This window comes from Agelaius phoeniceus, chromosome 6 (genome assembly GCF_051311805.1).
Source record: "Agelaius phoeniceus isolate bAgePho1 chromosome 6, bAgePho1.hap1, whole genome shotgun sequence".
NCBI lineage: Eukaryota > Metazoa > Chordata > Aves > Passeriformes > Icteridae > Agelaius > Agelaius phoeniceus.
In genome coordinates, this window is record NC_135270.1 from 29,662,345 (window position 1) to 29,677,440 (window position 15,096).

At 44.1% G+C, this 15,096-nt stretch overlaps 2 protein-coding genes across 2 annotated transcripts; both read left to right on the forward strand.

The window, feature by feature from the left end:
* Positions 1-616: 616 nt before the first annotated feature.
* LOC129121853 (disintegrin and metalloproteinase domain-containing protein 21-like) lies at positions 617-5,146 on the forward strand. The gene has a single exon (XM_054635363.2). The coding sequence runs from the start codon at positions 718-720 to the stop codon at positions 3,028-3,030; it is 2,313 nt and encodes a 770-aa protein (XP_054491338.2). The 5' UTR covers positions 617-717; the 3' UTR covers positions 3,031-5,146.
* Positions 5,147-6,760: 1,614 nt separating this feature from the next.
* SYNJ2BP (synaptojanin 2 binding protein) lies at positions 6,761-14,722 on the forward strand. Its single transcript, XM_054634647.2, has 4 exons — positions 6,761-7,056; positions 10,902-11,038; positions 12,559-12,654; positions 14,106-14,722. The coding sequence occupies exons 1-4, from the start codon at positions 6,990-6,992 to the stop codon at positions 14,244-14,246; spliced, it is 441 nt and encodes a 146-aa protein (XP_054490622.2). The 5' UTR covers positions 6,761-6,989; the 3' UTR covers positions 14,247-14,722.
* The last annotated feature ends 374 nt before the right edge of the window (positions 14,723-15,096 follow it).

Sequence of the window (15,096 nt, forward strand, 5' to 3'; positions counted from 1 at the left end):
TGTCCTCTGCTGCGTAAGGAAAATGGCTGCTGCATAAGTGCCGTCTGTAATTAATGTGCATTGTTGTACAGCACACTGTGGTGTAGATAGGGTTGAGGATTTTATACTTGGTACTATTAGTTTCCATCTATATTCTAGAACGTAGTGGAAGTGAATTCTCCCCTGGTTCTACGTTTTTTCTTGGAGGGTGTGTATGCTGTAGTAGGGACGTGCTAAGGTCACCAGAGGGAATATTTCTGTACTTACTCATTTCTGACTCTAAGCCTTAGCCCATTTCTGATGTCCACTCACAAATTATCCTGTAATAAAAACAGCAAAACCCAACCTTTTGAGATTTTTAAACAGATTTTCCTGCTTGTGATCTACCCAAATGATCCCTTTGCTCAACACAAACATCTGTGACAAGGTGTGTGAAGCTGAACCGGGGGTTGTCCTTGCTATGTCTGCTCAGGAGGAGAAATACCCATTAATTTGAAATTAAGATTATTAGAAGCTGGGAACGTGTTTGTGAGAGGCAAATTTACTGATTCCTTTCCACAAGAGCCTCTGTTCTGGCTCAAAGAGCACGGTGGGCTGCCTGGAGGCGCCCGGGCAGCGGGCGATGCCGTTTCCCGGCCGGCACGGCGGCAGTTGGAGCCTCGGGGCGGTTCCGCCCGGGCTGGGCCCTTCCAGGTTCTATCCCCGCTCGGGCGGGGGCGGCCGGTGCCGGCGGCCGCGATGGGGCCGCTGCCGGGGCTCCTGCTGCTGCTGCTACTGGGCGTGGCGGGGTGCCCCGGGGCCCGGGGGGCTCGGCCCGCGGAGCCGCGCGCCGCGTGGGTGACGGTGCCGCGACAGCTGAGCCCCCGCGGCGGCGACGACGCCCCGGCCCTCTCCTACTGGCTGAACGTGGGCGGGCGGCCGCGGGTGCTGCGCCTGCAGCCCAGGAGGGGCCTGGTCTCCCGCCCCTTCACCCTGGTCACCTACGGCCGCGACGGGGCCCGCCGGGAGGAGCACCCCTTCGTGCGGGACAACTGCTTCTACCAGGGCGACGTGGTGGGGAGCCCCGGCTCCCTTGTGGCCCTCAGCACCTGCAGCAGGGGCCTCCACGGCGTGCTCTGGGTGGAGGACGATACCTACCAGATCGAGCCCGTCCCCAATGATCCGGCCTTTCGGCACATTCTCTACCGTATGGAGGGAGACAACAGCTCCGAGGGAGCCAGCTGCGGACTGACGCCGGAGGTGCTGCAGCAACAAAAGGCTGTGCTGCCGTGGTTTAAGGCTCCCAAGTCAGCGGGGGAGAACGAAAAGCTGAGGGACTGGTGGACGCACATCAGGTATGTGAAGATGGTAGTGGTCGTGGACCACGTGCGGTTTGTACAGTCAGGCAGGAGCAAATCCAAAGTCTTGAAGGACGTCATGCAAGTCATCAATGCTGGGGACATTTTGTGCAAACAGCTTTCTGTCCGGCTGTTTCTTATAGGACTGGAGATCTGGACTGAAAAGAACATTATAAATATCACTAACTCTATTCCCCAGGTACTTAATGCGTTTAACAGCTGGAGAAAGTCAGACCTGTTACCTCGGATGTACCACGATGTTGCTCACTTATTTGCATATCAGTGGTTTGGAAGCAGACTGGGATTGGCATATATAGGGACAGTGTGTAATATGCACTGGGCATCGGCTGTTATTTCCTTCACTGAGAAAAAGATGTTTTCAATTATTATCACATTTGTCCATGAGCTGGGCCATAATCTTGGGATGGTCCATGATAAACCAGAATGTAATTGCAGACGCAAGACGTGCATTATGTATGAGTACAATGCTGAGACTGATTCGTTCAGTGACTGCAGTTACAAAGAGTACTTTGAGCTGGTTGTAAATGGTGCTTCATGCCTTCGTCAGCCACCAGCGCTTGGCAGTTTCTACACCGGGATAAGTGAATACTGTGGGAATAAAATAGTAGAAAGAGGAGAGCAATGTGACTGTGGTTCAGCAGCAAGCTGCCGAAGGGATCCTTGTTGCCGCACAAACTGTACATTTACTGCAGGTTCAAACTGTGCGTCTGGAAGATGCTGCAAGAACTGTAAGGTCCTTCCAGCAGGAACACTCTGCAGAGCAAGTACAGGCAGCTGTGACCTGCCAGAATATTGCAATGGGATTTCCCCTCAGTGCCCACTGGATGTATACCTACAAGATGGAACTCCTTGCAATGATGGTGTTTATTGCTATCGAGGAAAATGTTCTTCCCACAATGAAAAGTGCCAGCGTCTCTTTGGCAAACAAGCCAAGGCTGCCCCTTTAGATTGCTTTAAAGCAGTGAATACTCAAGGTGACCGGTTTGGGAATTGTGGTATTCGTGACAATATCTATTTTGCAAAATGCAGTACTAAGAATGTCTTATGTGGTAGGATTCAGTGTGAAAACATAGTCATAATACCTTTCTTGCAGAACCATGTAACACTAGTCCAAACTCCTGTTCGAGATAAAAATTGTTGGGGACTTGACTATCACATAGGGGTGGCAAGAGCAGATGAGGGAGCTGTGGAAGATGGCACACTGTGTGGTAGTGATATGCTTTGTATCAACAGGACGTGTATGAGTGTATCAGTGCTGAACTACGACTGCAACATGACAAAGTGTCATGACAGAGGAGTGTGTAACAATCGCAAGAACTGTCACTGTGAGTATGGCTGGGCTCCTCCATATTGTGAATCCGAAGGATTTGGAGGTAGTGTTGACAGTGGACCCCCTCCACCTAGGAGGGCTGAGAGAGCAAAAGTAAGACTAGGACTATTGGTGTTTTATTCTGTGTGTTTCACTGGAATAGCCCTTTCCATCTGTTATAGGCAGAAAGTAGAGGGATGGCTTGCAAAGATAAAAGCCCCATTCCATAGAATATTGCAGTTGTTTCAAAGACCAAAAAAAAAAGAAGTTCCTAAAGAAAAGTCGCCTGCTGGTAAGTTAAAATCCCCCAAAGATAAAAAAGCAGTATCTTGGGATACTATTGAGGAAATATCCTCAGAGCCATCTGATAACTCATCAAAATAATTCAGCAGGTTCTGAACAGCTCTAATCTCATGTGATATCATTAAATGCAGAGTAAATCTTATCTCTATATATTTTCTTTTAAGTTAATAAATGCAGGCAGTAAGGCATGCTGTTCTTTGTACCCTGAGCTCTTAAACTGATGTAGTTAAGTAAACTGCAGGTATTGTGTTTATACTTCATATCAACAGTATAAAAATGCAAACTACTTAAAACAGGTGTAGATAGATGACTTATATGGTAGGATTCAGTGTGAAAACATAGTCAAAATACCTTTCTTGCAGAACCATGTAACGCTAGTCCAAACTCTTATTCGAGATAAAAATTGTTGCGGTTTCAACTATCACATAGGGATGCCAAGAGCATATGTCAAACTACTTACTACTCTACTTGCTTCAATTTTCTCCTTCACCTAATGTTTTCTTCAATTCAGTGAGAGAGATGTTTATGAACATTGTTTTGTTAACAACCAAAGAGAAAAAATTGCACTTGCAGTCTCCACTGGTTCTGTGTCTCTATTTAATTCACATCTATGACACACAAACAGGTAAGGAACAGGTATTGCAGTGAGATACAGCTGTCTGTTTCACAAGTGCTTACAGCTGTTTACAGGGAGCAGCCCTTCAGGAGGGAGATAGATCATAGGGAACAGGGTCTTCCTTTTGTGGAAGAGTAGAGAAGGATTATCCAGATCACAACCAGTAAGCATTGCATTTCTGAACTGTAAAATATATGTCAACAGGGTAGTGACACCAAATCTGGCATTTCACAAGAACAAATAGTTTTTATTTCCTGGAAATTTTCCAGTGTCTAGACTGCTGACTGCTTCTGAGAAGTGCTGTGTATTTTATTGTCTCTAAGAGGAGCTGTCAGTGGGGCTCCCGAAGTTAACTGAATTTCTAAAGTATTTGGAATTATTCTGCAAGTGTCTCCTACCTAGAATACCTGCAATATTTGATAGATACTTTATCTGACTATCTCAGGGGGTTTCTTTTGGCTTATTCTCTGATTCTTTCTTCAGCTATAACAGAATGTGTCCTTGCAGCTCTATGGAGTGCTACACAGGAGCATTGTCATTTTAATTTTTTTAACACAACATAAAATATGTCTAACTTCTGAAAAATATTAGGGACATGGAAATACCATTCAGTAAGTTTTATTGTTATTATTTCTATTACAGTAGTAACTAGACCGTTCTATCAGATCAGCATTGAGAGGAGTCTGTTATCCAGATCACAGTTAAAACTTTTTTTTTAAAGGTGTTTCAGGATAAAGGGCTATAATGCACTTGTCTGCTAACAAAAGAATTATCTGTATTTAGAAAATAAAGAGCACACTTTTAGCAAACATTCTGTAAAGGCAGGATAAGTACCCCAACACTTGGGAACACTTGGGAAGAAAGATATTGGTGACTCTACAAATTATTATGGTCAACTCTTGCTGCGTCCCAAATATATATGTTTTTAGAATATGCATTTTCCTGTAATTTTTTATGTGTATTTCTTTGGTGTCCTGTATCCAAAAAGGGCCAATTATATTATGATGGGATGTGAAATAGAAAGCATGTGATTCACAGTTTTTCCCAGCTTTTTGTGTAGAGCAAATGGGTCCTTAAATATTTATCTATGCTGTCGCAGAAATGAGGTAACACATTGTTTGTTTAGGCTGTGCTTATTGTCATGATAGAACATGGATGGTTTTGATTAGATGATGAAAACTTGATCCTGCATTTATGTCAAAAGGCAAGATACTGCCCTTGACTAACACCACATCTATTCCTCATGACCAGAGACCTCCTTTGGGGGTTGGGGGAGTGGGAGGGGTGTCCTCTAAGAAATAACAATTGTAATTCAGGTGTTGCAAACAAGGGATCGAAGACAGACAAGAGAGTTGTGAATTAATTGAAAGACGGAGATAAAAAGTAACAAAAGCACTACACCCAGCACCTTCCAAGTACCTGTGCACATCTAGTACCTACTAAAACTTTTTTTATTTTGCTTTTTAAATACAAAAAGAGTGGCAGAAGTTTCAGGTTGCTACCTTGATGGCCTGCTGTTGTTGATCAATAGTATACTATAAATTTCCAAGTATGCTCTCTCTGTGCTGAGACAGAGAAACACTGGAGTCAGTGTTTACAGAGCTGCACACTGAGGAGACAGAGGTGTAAATGAAAGCACAATTTAGCCCAGAAAGCTTACTTGCAAATGCAGTTTTGGGAAAGATAAAGTAATAAAATGCTGTAGGTTCTGTTTTTCTCTATGCTTAAAGATTGTTCTGGAAAACCAGGACCTCCATAACTGGGAAGAGGCTTTCAGTGAGCTTTGGATAAGAGTATTTTTGTATATTTTTCTCGCATTTCTTCTTGGGCCATATGAGCAAGACAAACATGTATCTCAACAAATCCAGTTTATGTTTCATAAAATGTGTAAGCTCCCTTTCTGAGATTTTTCTCCTTGAAAATATTAATATTAGTATTAGTATTATTGAGAGTTGAGAGTAACAGAACTCAACAGAAACAAGTGAAGCACAGTACAATTGCTCACCACATGCTGCCTGATACCTAGCCTGTCCCAGAATGTGTTGGGCCCCCTTACAAATATCTTCCCCAGCTTATATACGGGACATTCTGTGGTATGAAATATCCCTTTGTCCACCTGTCCTGGCCATGGTCCCTCACAGCTTTTGTGCACCTCCTCACTGGCAAGAGTATGAGACACTGGGAAGTTCTCAACTTAGGGTGAATGCTACTTAGCAACAACAAAAAAATCTATCACATGAGTCACGGTTCTGCTCATCATTGCAAGTGTAATTGGACCTTGAATGCCTGTCTCCCACCTCTGAGGCAGGTGTTCTAACACTCAGTTTAGCACTAAGCATTAATGTTGTAGCAGTCAGAGATCCAGTGCCCAGGTTGTCTCTCCCTGTTAAATTCAGGAATCCGGAAGTGCAGATAATCTTGGAACGAATGCAGTCAAAAACATCTGTTATTTTTACTGCAATACCAAACAAATAAAATGGTAGTGTAACATGGAGGACCAGATAAACTGGTCCTCATTTTCATCAGAGAGGTTCCTGCAGCACGTAGATGTGGCTGTCCTCATAGTGCCAAGCAGTCAGGTGGTTCGACTGACATTGTTCCCTGTTGTCATTGTCTATATTGATACACTTATAGCATGTGCTGAAAGAGATAAGGATAAATTTTTCCTTGCTATTTCCTGATAATCTATTGGTTCAATAAACCCTGAGGTGCAGAGTTCCAGGTTCAAGTGGCTCCTCTGTTACACAGCAAGTTGAACTACTTAGCCCTTTATTGCTGGGTAACTATCTAGAGTTCTGTAGAGTTCTGAGGAAATTTCTCAAATCCTCAAACCAAACACCTTCTACAGGATGTAGTTAAGTATTTCTTGCCCCAGCGGCAGCACGGTGTTTCTATGCACCGTTTGTGTTTCTGAATCTAGATCACTTTATTGCACCACAGGGTAACTCGGCGTTGGCATGGATGTTCTCTGTGCTGCTTGCCTGTATTGGGCTTTTGCTCCTGCCCAGCATGGTCTGATCTGTTTTTCAGTTTGCTGTGAAGACAGTTAAAAGGGCCGGGAACAGGTCATATATCCCCCGTTCTTCTCTCCTACGCCTACCGCAGATAACTATGGCCTACTCCTTAACCTTCCTAGAGGAAACCAGCTCCAGCCTGGGGAGCAAGGCAGGGCCAGGCACAGATGCCGCGCAGGGGCCTGGGAAGGTGCGGGGGCAGGAGGACGCTGTGGTGCGCTGGGCTGGGCGCCCCTGGGCCCGCTGCTTTACCGCCTCTGCGGTGAGCGCCGGTGGCGGCTTTGAGCGCCGGTGGAAGCAGCCCCATCCCGCGGGGACTACAACTCCCAGCGCTCCGCGGCGCGGCCCGGCGGCGGCCCAGGAGGTAAGAGCGGCTGCCCCGGGAGCCGAGTTCTCCTTCAGGCCGCAGCATGAACGGCAGCGTGGCGGGCGGCGGCTACGCCGAGGAGATTATCCGCCTCACCCGCAGACCCTCAGGTAAGGCAGGGGCGGCCTCTCCGCGCTGCGTCCGCGGCCCCTCCCGGGCCGGGGCAGCCGCGCCGAGGCCTGCGGAGCCCCCGCCGAGCCGGAGCGGAAGCCCGGGGTGGCGGCGGCCGGCGGGTCGGCCGTGACCGGCACCGGGGCGGCGGAGGGAGGGTCCCGGCAGCGAGGATAGAAGCGCAGCGCCCAGAGGTGCCGGGCCCAGGGGCCTCCCCTGGAAATAGCCGTGGCGGATACCCTGCTGCGGGAAAAACTCGTGAGGGAGAGCTGGCCGGGTCAGAGTCCGTCCTCTGCGGGAGCTCCGGTGGAGGCTGGTGTCCCTGCGGACAACTCGCCTCCGGTTTTCCCTGGAAGTTGCCATCTCTGGTGGAGCTGTGCCGCTGAGCGCCCAGCCGCGTTGGACACCCTGAGTGAGTCAGGGGCCATTCGGAAATCATGTGCCCAAGTGGCCGTCCCCTGTGTTGTCAGCTTGGCGTTCATGGTGCAGCGTACCTTGAGACGCTTTGTGGTGTTTAGAGAGAGGAGCATAGGCTGGAAGAAATAGGGAATAAGGCAGTTCGGTGGGGCGTTTTTTGGTTTTGCTTTTCATGTCTCAACAGCAGGTGTGCTCATGGAAACCGTACATTTTTATAGGATTTATGGTGCCATTCAAATGACCTCGCTTTCAGAAGTGAGGCAAGTAAACGCGAAATGTATGACTCTGGAGCAAAATCCTGGCTATAGAATGGCAGGCTTCAGGAAGGCTTTTGGAGCTAGAGTTGTACTTTGGTGTTTGAGGCCTTCTCTTTAATTTAAACGAGTAGGAACGAAAACGTGGCAGCCCTTCTGTTCTGCACAACTGCTGGGTGCAGCTGCTGGCCAGCCTTGGCTCCAGGGGCTCCCCAGAGACCCCAGCAGCCGCGTTGTTGGTGGGTGTGTTTCCTTTCTCTGGGGTGGAGGTAGGTCCCGTGCAGGGCTGGGGTTGGTCCTGGCCCTCATGCTGGTGATCAGAACCCAGAGAGTGTGAGCAGTGCTTTGCCTCCCCTGCTCACCAGATTGGCCTCTGGTCTGAAAGGTGTGTAGCCCTACCTGCATAGCCATGAGCTTCAGCTAATGAAGCTAATGTGCTTGTCAGGGAAAACTGTGCCAAATGAAGCTGGTTCTGATGGGAATGCTGTTTCCATACATCTGGGGAGCTAAAATTTTAAGGAAGGTGTAAGGGAATGTTAAAGGGCAGAGTTGAGAATGGTCTTGAGTATGACCACTGTGATTTCAGTCTCGATTACCATGAGCGGCATTTGTCCAGTCATTGAGATGGGCTGTGCATCTTTAGATTTAGATTTCTAACTATGTTATTTGATTTGAAGGTCCTACATCCCCTTCCGGCCTTGTTGCACTTTCCATGTGAATTATTACTCATTTCTGTGGAAGGAACAAAACACTTATCTGTGAAGTACAATTGGGTACTGTAATCTCTTGAATTGGAGTTTTGACTGCAACTTTTAAAATAGGTCTGATGCTAAACATGTCTGGCAAAAAGTTTGCATTGGTTGTGAATGTATTTCCAGTGGGCAGGACAGTGTATATTTGTCTTTTTCAAATTTTCTTGTATTCAGTCTCTTATTTCCTAATCCTGCCAGTCCTGTATTTTTTTTTTAATGGACTTAATTTTTGAGGGACTTTTTTAGTTCAGAGAGGGTAAGTGAGGCATAGGGAGGTCTGCAGTCTCAGGGAGGGTCAGTAGTTTAGCCCAGAGCCTGCTTTTAAAGCTCTGCCATTCTACTTCTGATCCCTTATAGACAAGAGATTTAGTGCTATGTCCTCTCTCCCCTTTTCTTCCAGTTGTGCTGTGTCTCTTTCTGTGGCTGCATGAACTGGAAGGAAGAGAATAGCAAAGAGCTTGAGGATTGATAGGGAAGATATTTTTAGGCAGAGTGCAAGTCTGAGTGCTGGAAAGGAAAGACACAGTGAAAAAGCCCTGTGAATACTTAACTTGGTCTAGCACAAACTGCTGCTCTTTGGCATGAAGATCTGCCTCTGCTGATGGAAGCTGTGAATCTTGATTATTTTCCCAGTCATGGGTAAAAAGTTGCAAAATGTATACTTTTTTCATATATATATATATACACACCTATTTTAGAGGTTTTATATATGGGAGAAAATCAATGTGTTCTGAGATCCTGATTCCTTCCTTCTGGCTTTTTAATAAATGTTGATTAAACCTTATACTTTCTGTAGTATTGATTTTCCCCTTTCCTAAGTTAATGGCTTTATGGCAAATAATTTTTAGGAGTGTGGATTTAAATTTTTTTTCTTTTCATTTTCTGTTGAAAGGTGTATTACTGTGCACAACTGGCCATTCTTGGAATAGATATTGTTCTAATTGAAATGTCAGTATTTCTTCAATTTTCTCTCACTTTCATTTTTCCCTCACTTGTCCGAAGCTGCCAGGAAGGGAAGGAAAAAAAAGGTGTGGCAAAATTGCTGCTAATATTTCTTTACTTCCCAACTGTAGATGTACACTTAATATACCATGAGTCATTTTGTAAATGCTTTAGTCTCCTGTGACTAATTTAAAATGCTGCTTCCCAGCAGGCATAAGGTGGTTTTACTTTCATTTGAAACTCTGCTTCCCAAGGTTTCCAGTTCCAAGTTCGAGAGAAAATAAGAAAGAAAACAAAACCAAATAAATCAATCTGGCTGAATGTGGGCAGAACTTGCCCTCAGCTGTTCTTGACAATAGCTTTTGGATGACTGGTTCATGTCATAAAAAAAAGTTGGGGTTTTTTTCCATTTACTTTGATTGCATATTAGATTTTTGTTTTCTTTTTCCTTGGCTTTTCTCTCTTTTTTCATTGCAGGCCTCTTAGGGAGTCTTTCTTGTCCCTTTTTAGAGAGAAGCTTAGCTGCATGTACAGTGGGGAATCTCATAATCTTTGGGTTTCCAGATTTTTAAATTCAATTTGTTCTTCTGGGTTTTAATGAAACAAGAAGTCTTAACTTTAGTCCAGAAGCTGGATCCAGCTAGATATCTGTAACTGAGGCTTCCTTTAAAGAATAATACAAGACGGCAAAAATGTATAGTGGACATCAGGTTTAATAAATGTATGTGTATTCCTGTTTGGTTTGCATTAAATCTGCAAACTTAGTCTTTATTTCCTATCATGTTTGAAATAATGAAACAGAACAAAGTGATTGTGTACAATTTGAAGTAGCTTCATGGAACCTAATCTTCTTCTTGGAGGCAAAACACACCACTTCCAGCTCCTGGGATGTGGGAGGGGAGTCTTCTGAGCTCTAGGTGCCCTCAAGCTGGTAGCAGGGTTCTCCTTGCCTGTTTCCTCATCTGTAGATAGGGTCTTATGCTCCTTGCCTTTCCTTACCCTGTTTTCCAGCTCACAAAACGCTTGTCAGAGATGATTTCTTGTAGCTCAAAGGTAGTGATTTACTATAATCTCATGTGAAATGCATAATACTTTCATTTTCTTTCATATTGTGCTGAAGAAGTTTATTCCTGCTGAGGGCTGAATCAGCATCTCAGAAATGATGGCAGGCCCCTCACTATTCCCTAGCACCCACCTGAAACAGCTCACAGGTGTTTTGTGTAATGAAGTATTAACACAAATGGGGTCCTCAGGCATTTAATGTCTCTCCTCTGCTTTCAAGACCAGTTTTATTAGAATAACTTTCCTAGACAATGGAAAGGTAGTTGGAAAGGATAATGGAGATTTGTGTGCTGTGAGTTTTTGTATGGTGAAGAAAGCAAGATAATGTGGGAGGGTGCAGTCCCCAACAAGCAAAACAGCAAGAACATTTGAAGCTTTAAGCTTTTTCTCATCCGCTTTCTTTTTGGCTTGCCTTAGGGTTGGGCTTCAACATTGTTGGTGGGACAGATCAGCAGTACATTGCCAATGACAACAGCATCTATGTCAGCTGGATCAAAAAGGATGGGGCAGCTTACCTTGATGGCCGATTACAAGAAGGAGATAAAATTTTAGCGGTAAGCCCTTTCTTCTGTTGTCCCCTGTGTTCTTGATCAATAATGGGATGTGAGAGGCAGGTTTTCCTTCACAGTGCATAGAGAGGAGGGATGTGGTGAATGAATGAGATGATCCCAAGCAAACTCCATGGAGGAGTCACCTTAGGGATCTGGGGAGAGCTCTGAGCACTAGGGATGTGAGTACCTCTACACATGGGCTTATCTCCTCTGCCTTCTTGATTTGCCACAGAAGTGCTCTGTGGTGCTCTGCTTGTGTTTCCTCTGTGACTTGCCTCCCTAAGGTTTTAGAATCCCTCAAGTGTTCTCTTGCTCACAATGGATTATCATTTACACACATGTAAATAAAGGTTTTCCACCTCTTAAATTTCTGGTTTTTGACTGGTAATCCATATTTCTAATCCTTTTGCACAGGGGGTTTTTAGTTGATAAAATTTCTAGGCCATAATATTATTCTCTTCATTTCAGCTCCTCAAGAATAACATAGGCTGCTCTCCTTTTAGAAAATTGTTTTCAAGTGTCTGATGTTCACACCCACTGGTTCTTCAGATAGCTGGCAATCATGCAAGAAAGCTTTACAAAGTGATGGGTGAAGAAGTAGCCTCTCCTAGTATGATATACAATCTTTTTGTACTCCCTAATTTTATTTTACACTTGCTTATTTTGTTCCACATGTGATCTTTTTAGCTTCTATAGACTACCTTGCACTAACTGGAGCCTATTATTGATCCAGAAAGTGATATTAAGTTAAATAGAGAATATTCACTTTTTCCTGACAGTTTAATATTTATCTACTTGTGTTTGGGATGTCTAAATATGAAGAGAGGGGAGGCACTGGATGTGATCAGTTGGGATAGAGTTAGGGATAATGGGGGTGAAAATGAAAAGGTAGGATGAATTCACTCAGTGAAGGAAATCAAGTGGGTTATAAAACCCTGTGCCAGGATATATTACTTTAAATTAAAAAAAATCCTAACACTTGCAAGTGGATCAAGTGGATGCCAAGAAGCATGTATGTAATGGGGTTTTTTTGGTTGGTTTTGCTACATCAGTGTGCTTATAAAATTGTGTTTACAACACTCTCTCAAACAGATGGATTTCAAAGGTACACCAGTAGATGAAACAAGGGAAGAGACTTAAAATAATAATTTTGCTGTAGCTGCTCTTTTATGTTCATTAGTTGTCAGAATCACACCTTTGATTTGTTTCCAGTAAAGCAACAGCATCAAAAGCTGCTATTGACACAACCGTGGTCTTTAATTCTTATTTTGCTTCTAGGTAGTTTCTTTCAGTACCTCTGTGTTTTCACTTGGACTTTCTCATGTTCTCTCCTAACGTATAAAAAGACATCATAATATTAATTAATTAATTAGGATCTTTATGACTATAGTATTATGCCCCAAATGCAGAATTTTGTGAAACATGAAGATTTTTATGTCTTATCCTTCATATGTTAGCCTGCATCATTAAAAATTTGTTTGCTTTACCTTCAGCATCTAGATCTCCTTTTCCTTTTTTGCTAGATCAATGGCAAAGACTTGAAGGATTTGCGGCACAAGGATGCTGTGGAACTGTTCAGGAATGCAGGCTATTACGTCTCTCTGAAAATTCAGCGCAGGGTATGTTTTACCTCTTCCTTAGGGTTATTTCTGGCTCACTTTAGACTGGTTTCTGTGATTGGTGGCTGCTTCATGAGGAAGAAGAGTACTGTGTCCAGGTGCTCAGTGTGATGCATGCATATAAAAATTTCGTTTGACCTATGACCTTCTCTCATTGCCTCAGCTGTGTCTCTGTATGACTTTGTAACCAGTGTAACCTTTGTATCAGTGAAAAGGGGAGTTTAGAGATGTCCCCAGGTCTTTGTTTTGCTGGAGTGCGTTGTGTTTGCTCACTGTTCTCCCTTCTCAGAGGTAAAGCTTTGTGTGTGAAGACAGAATCTCAAGTTGCCCAGTTTTATTTCAGTGGCTACAATCTTACTGGAGACAGAACTCCTTTTGTTTCAGAGGCCGTCACTCAAGTTAGTGAATTGTGTACAGCCCAGTGCTACAAGACAGACATTGACGTGCTGGCGCATGTCCAGAGAAGGGTGATAAAGCAGGTGAAGGATCTGGAGCACAAGTCTGGTGAAGAGCAGCTGAGGGAGCTGGGGGTGTTTAGCCTGGTGTTTAGCTCAGGAAGACCCTATTACTCTCCACAACTGCCTGGAAGGAGGCTCTATCCAGGTGGGGGATTGGTCTCTTCTCCCAGGCAACAAGTACAGGACAAATGGAAACATCCTCAAGTTGCATCAGCTCAAGTTTAGATTGGGTATTAGGAATTTCTTCACTGAAAAAAGGTTGTCAAGCAGTGGAACAGGCTGCTGTGGGAAGTGGTTGAGTCACCATCCCTGAAGGCATTTAAAAAATGTGCAGATGTGGTGCTTAGTTAAATGCTAAACTTGGCAGTGCTGGGTTAATGGTTAGTCTTAGAGGTCTTTCCAACATAAATGATTTTACAGTAATAGGAAATATGGACTGCTATACTTTAAATATACTGGCACCATTTTCGATGTAAAAGGAGAGAAATCATTAATTCCCAAATAGCATGGAAGTTTACAAAAGAAATACTGATCTACCCAAAGCATGCTGGGGAGAGGTGGCTTGCAATCCCTTTTCTACTCCCTTAACAAAGGAGTATGTCTGCTGGACCAGTGTATAAGGCAGGTAAGAAAACCAGAGAGAATTGCTGATGTCTTTTTCCTGGTAAAGAGAGCAGGAAATGGTGTGGTGGTAAGTGCATCAAGGGGTGACTGGGTATGTGTGTGTCATTTTTCTGCTGTATGAGGTGTGTCCTGCTCCACTTGAGTCCTAGTTTAGAAAGTGGCAGAGAACCATGAAGGTGTCTGGTAGTGACTGGGTACCCCGCATTTAAGTTCAGTCCATCCTAAGCTGTTTTAGCCCTCCATGTGTGGAGTCTGCAGGTACCTGGGGAAACTATTTTGACCATTCTCACAGAACCACCTGGTCCAGACACAGAACTGGGGGCTCTCTTGTTATGGGTTCTGACATAAATATTTTTTTTTTCCTTGTAGTTGCAGCCACAGAATGGCCCTGTGGGTCGTGGAGGAGATGGAGAATCAGGTGGGCTTCCTCTGGCAGCCATTCTTGTGCCAGGCCTGGCGCTTGCTGTGACAGCAGTCTGGATCTTGCTGAGGTATCGACAGCGGATGTGAAGAGTTCACGGCTGGGATATCACTGCGTATTTTACACAGCTATGATGCAATTTAAAGATAGAGAATCAACAATCTTGTCACAGACTGATGCCAAAAAGGATCATTGCCTATCATCAAAGTTGCTGCTGATGTTCGTATATATTGATTTTGTTGCAGGGTGGATAGAAGCAGAGAGAAAAAAGGGAAGGGAGAGGACTGTGTTTATGTAAAGAGTGGGATAGCTGTATTTTTTGACAAATCGAGGAGGTTTTGCCATCCTCCTCTATTTTGCACCATGAACTTTCAAACGCACTCATCTATTCCACATTTTAAGGTTTAACTTTTGGTTAAAGGGAGTGGGAGTGATTTTAAATCAAAAAACATTTTCTAGCGGCTTTGCCTTGTTTCCACAGAATTTTTTCTTGAATCTAATGAATTGTGTCCAAACCATGAATAAAGAGAAGCAATGCAAAGGGTTTATTATTTTTACCATTGAAGTTTTGTTGGTTGTTGCTGAATAAATGTCTTAAATGTGTAAAATCTGATCTTTGGTTTCGCAGGTAAAATCTTCAGTGTTGCTACTGATTTAACAGCAATATGCAGTATTGGTGAGACATTTTTCCAGTTGTGAAAAGATAGAAGATAGCTTGCTGCTAGAAGAAGATTTTGATTGTCAAAATGATAGTTCATTTTTTGGTCAGAGTTGTAAGAGAAAGCTTTCCACAAAATGCTAGCATACTGGAGAGGGACAAACGGACAACTGAGTCACAAGGATAAGTGGTGGCAAGAGATTCAGGCATGCTGAAGCTGCAGAAGAGTCTTTAAATTAGTAGTGAAGCAATAGTTCCTCCATGCATCAGGTGGGTTGAAG

What these genes read in the sequence shown, in the direction of transcription:
- LOC129121853 (XM_054635363.2), top strand. Translation starts at nt 718, where the DNA reads ATGGGGCCGCTGCCGGGGCTCCTGCTGCTGCTGCTACTGGGCGTGGCG.
- SYNJ2BP (XM_054634647.2), top strand. Translation starts at nt 6,990, where the DNA reads ATGAACGGCAGCGTGGCGGGCGGCGGCTACGCCGAGGAGATTATCCGC. An exon ending in CCTCACCCGCAGACCCTCAG is followed by an intron (nt 7,057 to 10,901) that starts GTAAGGCAGGGG and finishes GGCTTGCCTTAG; the next exon opens with GGTTGGGCTTCAACATTGTT. An exon ending in AAGGAGATAAAATTTTAGCG is followed by an intron (nt 11,039 to 12,558) that starts GTAAGCCCTTTC and finishes CTTTTTTGCTAG; the next exon opens with ATCAATGGCAAAGACTTGAA.